General features: G+C 39.7%; 1 protein-coding gene across 1 annotated transcript; it reads left to right on the top strand.

Annotated features, from left to right (window-relative positions):
- Nucleotides 1–353: 353 nt before the first annotated feature.
- Nucleotides 354–3,157, top strand: LOC128636431 (transcriptional regulator Myc-A-like). Its single transcript, XM_053689446.1, has 3 exons — nt 354–1,032; nt 2,505–2,821; nt 2,903–3,157. The coding sequence occupies exons 1-3, from the start codon at nt 354–356 to the stop codon at nt 3,155–3,157; spliced, it is 1,251 nt and encodes a 416-aa protein (XP_053545421.1).
- Nucleotides 3,158–8,056: the final 4,899 nt, after the last annotated feature.

The raw sequence follows: 8,056 nt of genomic DNA, 5'->3' as shown, positions 1-8,056 counted from the left end.
GACTGCAATCATCTGATCAGATACAATCGGGATGATTGACACCCCCTGTTAGCGGCCGATTGGCCACAAATGTGCACCAGAAATGCTTGTGCAATGATAAATGTAGACGGCGTATGCTGTTGGCATTTATCGATGTCAAGCGGATGTGCACCAGAAATGCTTGTGCAATGATAAATGTAGACGGCGTATGCTGTTGGCATTTATCGATGTTGAGCGGACGTGATTTGCTACAGCTAATCATGTCCGCCCGCCATTTTTTAAAAATATGTCCCTTTAAGTTTTTTGTATTTAAGTTGTCACTTTTACTAATGCTATGTTATTTTTTCAGACCTTTGGGAGAGTGAGCAGAGACAATGGCTCTCGATTCATCTTCCCAGAGTCAGAACTATGACTATGACTCAATGAAGCCGTATTTCTACTTTGAGGAGGAACAGCAGCAGCACAGCAAATTACAGCCTCCGGCCCCCAGTGAAGACATCTGGAAGAAGTTTGAGCTCTTTACCACCCCACCAGTTTCTCCCAGTCACATGTCCAGTCTTTCCAGCCTGCTTTCATCCTCTGAAGGCCAGTTAGAGATGGTCACTGAGTTCCTGGGAGGGGATATAGTGAATCCGAGCTTTATACATGAGCCTGATGATGAGACCTTGGTCAAATCCATAATTATACAGGATTGTATGTGGAGTGGCTTCTCAGCAGCAGCAGCCAAGTCGGAGAAAGCGGTCTCTGAAAAGCTTCCATCTTACCAGTTATCCAGGAAGGAGGGCTCCTTGTCTTCACACAACCAGCCTCAGCAGCAGATTCTGCAGAAGACTTGCTCTGGCCATGAAAGTCCAGTAAGGTCCAGTCGTAGCTACCTGCAGGACCCTAGTTCTGGCTGTATTGCTCCATCTGTGGTTTTTCCATGCCCAGTCAGTGCAACAATCTCAAAAGCCAACCCAACCCACCTGGTCAAAGACTTAACCATGGATACTCCACCCATCAGCAGTGACCGCAATAGCAGTACTCCACCCTTCAGCAGTGACCGCAATAGCAGTACTCCACCCATCAGCAGTGACCGCAATAGCAGTACTCCACCCATCAGCAGTGACCGCAATAGCAGTACTCCACCCATCAGCAGTGACCGCAATAGCAGTACCCCACTCATCAGCAGTGACATCAATAGCAGTACTCCACCCATCAGCAGTAACATCAACAGCAATACTCCACCCATCAGCAGTGACCGCAATAGCAGTGACTCTGGTGAGTACTTCTGAGAATCACTTATACTTGTCTTGTTAGAGCAAATTAAATGTGTCCAATTACTTACCTTAACCCATTAGGTGTCTGAGAACAAGGTTTTAATCAGTTATTTAACTGTGGGATTGGTCTTACTGTGCATATGTTAGCAGGTTGTCTCCTCTAGAGCTTAACTGTGAAAGGAACAGTCAACATCTCAATTTTTGTTGATTAAAAAGGTAGATTATGGGGCCTATCTATCAAGCTCTGTACGGAGCTTGAGGGCCCGTGTTTCTAAAGACCGCTGCTCCATAATCCTGTCCGCCTGCTCTGATGAGGTGGACAGGAATCGCCGGAATTCAACCCGATCGAGTGCGATCGGGTTGATTGACACCCCCCTGCTGGCGGCCGATTGGCCGAGAGTCTGCAGGGGCGGCGTTGCACCAGCAGCTCTTGTGAGCTGCTGGTGCAATGCTGAATACGGAGAGCGTATTGCTCTCCGCATTCAGCAAGGTCTTGCGGACCTGAACCGCACTGTCGGATCAGGTCCGCAAGACCTATGATAAATAGGCCTCTTAGCCTTTATTACCAATTCCCCAGTTTTGCATAACTAACACAGTTATATAAATACACTTTTTACCTCTGTGATTACCTTGTATCTAAGGCTCTGCAGACTGCCCCCTTATTTCAGTTCTTCTGACAGATTTGCATTTTAGCCAATCAGTGCTCACTCCTAGGAGCTTGACGTGCGTGAGCTCAATGTTATCTATATGAAACACATGAACTAACGCCCTCTAGTGGTGAAAACTGTCAAAATGCTTTCAGATTAGAGGCAGCCTTCAACGTCTAAGAAATTAGCATATGAACCTCCTAGGTTTAGCTTTCAACTGCAAATATCAAGAGAACAAAGCAAAATTTGTGATAAAAGTAAATTGGAAAAAGTTTTTTTTCTACTTGACCACCTTGGAAAGTGGTGCATAAAATATTTGAAGAGTGAAATCTACCAGTACAGTAGTGGTGGGGGGGGGGCACTGCCAGTGTCATTGTACTGTAAGTTCACTCCAGTCTTAGACAGCATGAGAAGAATTAATTACTGCAGTGTGAGACTAGCATCGAACAGTCAGGGAACTGAATGTGACTAATTCATGTCTTTACTGTACAGCTAAAAGGGCTTTTTATACACTAAGTTACAGAATGTCTAGAGCTAAGTTTGCTAGGACATAAATGTATATTTTGTTTGTTTTATAAACTATAGACAAATGTCTAATACCCATAACTTCTTATAACAGAACAAGATGATGAACCAGACCATGATGAAGGTAAAGAGGAGACTGATGTTGTCACCTTAGAGAAAAGGCAATTGGCATCAAAGAAAGCTGAATTAAGCTCTTGTTCACAGAGATCCCAACCTCACCGCAACTCAGCTTTGAAAAGATGTCATGTATGCAATGATCATCACAATTATACTGCACCTCCCTCTACCAAAGCCGATTGCCCTTCCTCAAAAAGGACACGGTTAGAAAGCAAGACTAGTGTCCTCGATCAGGTCAGTAACCACAGTAAATGCACAAGCCCAAGGACACCAGGCCAGAAAAGGTCACATAACGCAAGGTTAGAAAGCAATACTAGAGTCCTCGATCAGATGAGCAACCACAGTAAATGTACAAGCCCAATGACACCAGGCCAGAGACCGTCACACAATGTCTTGGAAAGACAAAGAAGGAAAGAGCTTAGGTTGAGTTTCATTGCTCTCCGTGACCAGATACCAGAAATAGCAAACAACGAGAAAGCATCAACACTTGTAATCCTTAAAAAAGCAACAGAATATGTTCTTTCAATGCGGGAAGATGAGCGATGGCTTTCAAGAGAAGTAGATGAGCTGAGGATTAGAAATAAACAATTAAAAGAAAAACTTAATCAGCTAAGGAAGTTTAGTTTTTAAACTAGAACTTACCCAAAAGACTTAATGATGTGATTGTTGTCTAATGTTGGAGACCTTAAGACTTAAATATGTGATTGTTGTCTCATGTTGGAGATCTTAAGACTTAATGATGTGATTATTGTCTCATGTTGGAGAATTTAAGACCTAATGATGTGATTGTTGTCTCGTGTTGGAGACCTTAAGACTTAATGATGTGATTGTTGTCTCATGTTGCAGTCCTTAAGCCTTAACAATGTGATTGTTGTCTCATGTTGGAGAATTTAAGACTGAATGATGTGATTGTTATCTCATGTTGGAGACCTTAAGACTTAATGATGTGATTGTTGTCTCATGTTGGAGACCTTAAGACTTAATGATGTGATTGTTGTCTCATGTTAGAGACACTAAGACTTAATGTTGTGAATGTTGTGTCATGTTGGAGACTTTAAGACTTAAAGATGTGATTGTTGTCTGATGTTAAAGACTTTAAGACCTTATGATGTGAATATTGTCTCATGTTGGAAACTTTAAGACTTAAAGGGACACTGTACCCAAAACATTTCTTTCTTGATTCAGATTGAGCATGAAATTTTAAGCAACTTTCTAATTTACTCCTATTATCAAATTTTCTTCATTCTCTTGGTATCTTTATTTGAAATGCAAGAATGTAAGTTTAGATGCCGGCCCATTTTTGGTGAACAACCTGGGTTGTCCTTGCTGATTGGTGGATAAATTCATCCACCAATAAAAAAGTGCTCTCCAGAGTACCAAAACCACAAAAAAGCTTAGATGCCTTCTTTTTCAAATAATGATAGCAAGAGAACGAAGAAAAATTGATAATAGGAGTAAATTAGAAATTTGTTTAAAATTGCATGATCTTTCTGAATTACAAAAGAAAAAATCTGGGTACAGTGTCCCTTTAATGATGTGATTGTTGTCTCATGTTGGAGAATTTAAGACTGAATGATGTGATTGTTGTCTAAGGTTGGATAATTTAAGACTGAATTATGTGATTGTTGTCTCATGTTGGAGACCTTAAGACTTAATGATGTGATTGTTGTCTCATGTTGGAGAATTTAAGACTGAATGATGTGATTGTTGTCTCATTTTGGAGACCTTAAGACTTAAAGATGTGATTGTTGTCTCATGTTGGAGACACTAAGACAGACTTAATGATGTGAATGTTGTGTCATGTTGGAGACTTTAAGACTTAAATATGTGATTGTTGTCTGATGTTAGAGACTTTAAGACCTAATGATGTGATTGTTGTCTCATGTTGGAGTCCTTAATACTTAAAGATGTGATTGTTGTCTCATGTTGGAGACTTTAAGACTTAATGATGTGAATGTTGTGTCATGTTGGAGACTTTAAGACTTAATGATGTGATTGTTGTCTGATGTTGGAGACTTTAAGACCTAATGATGTGATTGTTGTCTCATTTTGGAGACCTTTGGACGTTTGTGGACAATGGACAATATTACACACAGGGATTCCAAACTACACAACCTTGTCATGGTCTCAATATATTGTGCCAGCACCTTAAACTGCCTCAATACTGTGGGAAATATGTGATGATCGCACTTTATTCATTTTTTTTTCACCAATTCCTTTGTTTTACAAATCTTTGTATTTAAAATGTTTATTTTTCTTACAAACAAGTTCCTAAAGTTTGTAGCTAAAAGTATATAGTATATACTGATTGTCTTGTGTGTAATATCTTTAATAAATCTTTATAGATATTGTATTTACTTTTCTAACAATCATAGTAACACAAGCAGATCACATTCACCTCCTGCCATGACGCATTTAACAATATTTTTTTTATTTAAAATGTTATTAAAGTTGTCATTGGTTTATATTTTTTCTACTTGATTTGTCATCTCAAATTCTGAAGATCTGATTGAGAAACATTACCAACATGTGATCAAAAAATATATTTGTTTATTCAAATATAAACTTATACACAAATAAATAGTGAGAATGCCAAAACAATTGTGTAAAATAAAATAGGATATAGTCCTTCATTCCCACAGGTTGAGATTCCTCCAGATTCTGGGCTAGATGTCAAGTGTTGCGGTATTTTTTTTCTTCTTCTTTCCGCTAGATTTAAGCTTTTCCGGTAGTCAGGTTGTGTTTGTACTTATTTTACGCTAGCGTTAACCAGAATAGCCTGCATGTATTCCCCAATATAAAAAAAAAAACTAACACACCGCGATCGCGCAAACACAATCGCATTTTCACATTCCCCATAGAAGTCAATGGAGGAAAAAAATTGTGGAATAAAACACCCATCGTGAAAAGAACATAGCATATTCACATTAGAAAATGTAAAATATTTTACAGTAAATACATTGTTAAAATCTTTATTAAATATGAATATTGCATAAAATATATTTTATCATGTTTTTATCTGCTTAATGGAAAAGGGCTAAAATGCACTTATATATATATGTTTATATATGTGTACATATATATTAATGTATTTATAAGTCTATATATGACTGAAAATACATATATACACATATAAATACATTAATATATATGTACACATATATAGACATATATATATATATACGTACAAATACATCTTTAGAAATGTATATTTATGTGTCTCAGTGTTAAACCCCTTTGCAGCCCATATCTTTGAGCCCTTATAACTTTTTGTGCAATATTTTTATAAAATAATTGTTATACCACAGTGTTAATATGAGCGTAACTGTACTTTGTAATGTACTTTTGAAGTGTTTTTGCAACTTTTTTGTTTTCAGAAAACAGTTAACATCAGCTTTGAGTTTGCAGCAATCATTCTAGCGTAAAATGGCGATGCCGCTCTACTTGTAATATCAACGCAATGAAAAAGGCTTACACAAAACGGTTTGTGCCTCACGTGTAATCTATCCCTGTGTTGGGTGCTGGGTTAATACGGGAAATAAGAAAAAAAGGGGGGGGGGGGGAGGGAAACAGACTAATGATTTTATGAGGGGTCAGGTACGTTTGAGCTATAACTCAGCACTTAGTGGTTATTAGGCAAGTAGGTATCAGGTCCCTTGGCTCTCCCTCTTGTTCTATGTCTTCAAATTAGTGAAGACCGCTAGGAGAATATTGTAATGCTCGTGGGATATTGTCCTATCAGACCAATCCTGGCCAGTAGTCTTCTTATCCCGGTGTCAAGTGGAAAGATAGGCAAATATCCCAGAACAAGTGAAACAGATAAGAAATGAGCTAAAACAGTACTCACGGTAGACAGGGCAGCCCTTAACGGCACTAAGGGTAAAGCAGAGAATGGTCAGAGACAAGTAGGTTTCAGCAACGAGTAGGCAGTCCGATGATATACAGCAATTCAGGGGTTAAGCAGGAGAGTAGTCAGTGGTAAGCAGGGTTCAGGCAACAAACAGGCAATCCAAATTAATCTCAGCAGTTCAGGGGTTAAGCAGAAGAGTAGTCAGTGGTAAGCAGGGTTCAGGCAACAAACAGGCAATCCAAATTAATCTCAGCAGTTCAGGGGTTAAGCAGGAGAGTAGTCAGTAGTAAGCAGGGTTCAGGCAACAAACAGGCAATCCAAATTAATCTCAGCAGTTCAGGGGTTAAGCAGGAGAGTAGTCAGTGGTAAGCAGGGTTCAGGCAACAAACAGGCAATCCAAATTAATCTCAGCAGTTCAGGGGTTAAGCAGGAGAGTAGTCAGTGGTAAGCAGGGTTCAGGCAACAAACAGGAAGTCCAAATGTATCTCAGCAGTTCAGGGGTTAAGCAGGAGAGTAGTCAGTGGTAAGCAGGGTTCAGGCAACAAACAGGAAGTCCAAATTAATCTCAGCAGTTCAGGGGTTAAGCAGGAGAGTAGTCAGTGGTAAGCAGGGTTCAGGCAACAAACAGGAAGTCAAATGTATCTCAGCAGTTCAGGGGTTAAGCAGGAGAGTAGTCAATGGTAAGCAGGGTTCAGGCAACAAACAGGAAGTCCAAATGTATCTCAGCAGTTCAGGGGTTAAGCAAAAGAGTAGTTAGTGGTAAGCAGGGTTCAGGAAGTCCAAATGTATCTCAGCAGTTCAGGGGTTAAGCAAAAGAGTAGTAAGTGGTAAGCAGGGTTCAGAAAACAAACAGGAAGTCCAAATGTTTCGCAGCAGTTCAGGCAATAGCATCCAGGAAAGAGCACATCTAACTTATACTTGGGCAAGGATGAAAGTGACCGAGGTACTAACATAGGTGCAGGATTTGCGCCAAGGAGAGCACAGATGCGACCCGGACCGGCATCAGGGAAAGGTAGGGTGTGCCGCGATGACGTCATCGATGTGCGCCTGAGACCGGAGCGAGCGGCGTGACAAATATAGTCTAAGTGACTGGTGCTCATACAGAAATGAGCTATAACTTACCTTTAAGTGGTTAAGCTGGTAGGTATTTAGCACCTCGGCATCCTCCAGATAAAACAGGAACAGTAGCGCATAAGGATAAAGTATTTATTACATAACATTTACAGGACAATACTGTGTACAGACGTTACAGCTAATATCTTCCACTCAGTAACATTTATCATGAACATACCATGCGCACAATGACCTGAAACACAAAATAGCCATGAACCCAGCCGTTTAACAGTCCTTACACACAGCAAACTCCAACCATTGTTTCAAGGACTGTGTGTTTATGTATGTGCGTCTGTATGTTTACGTGTGTCTGTATGTTTATGTGTGTCTGTATGTTTATGTGTGTCTGTATGTTTACATGTGTCTGTATGTTTATGTGTGTCTGTATGTTTACATGTGTCTGTATGTTTGATTACATGTGTATGTGCGTCTGTATGTTTATGTGTGTCTGTATGTTTATGTGTGTCTGTATGTTTACGTGTGTCTGTATGTTTACATGTGTCTGTATGTTTATGTGTGTCTGTATGTTTATGTGTGTCTGTATGTTTACGTGTGTCTGTATGTTT

The sequence above is a fragment of the Bombina bombina genome, chromosome 7, assembly GCF_027579735.1.
Source record: "Bombina bombina isolate aBomBom1 chromosome 7, aBomBom1.pri, whole genome shotgun sequence".
NCBI classification, from domain to species: Eukaryota; Metazoa; Chordata; class Amphibia; order Anura; family Bombinatoridae; genus Bombina; species Bombina bombina.
The sequence above is the reverse complement of the archived record's forward strand: the minus strand, read 5'-3'. Positions and strand labels throughout refer to the sequence as shown.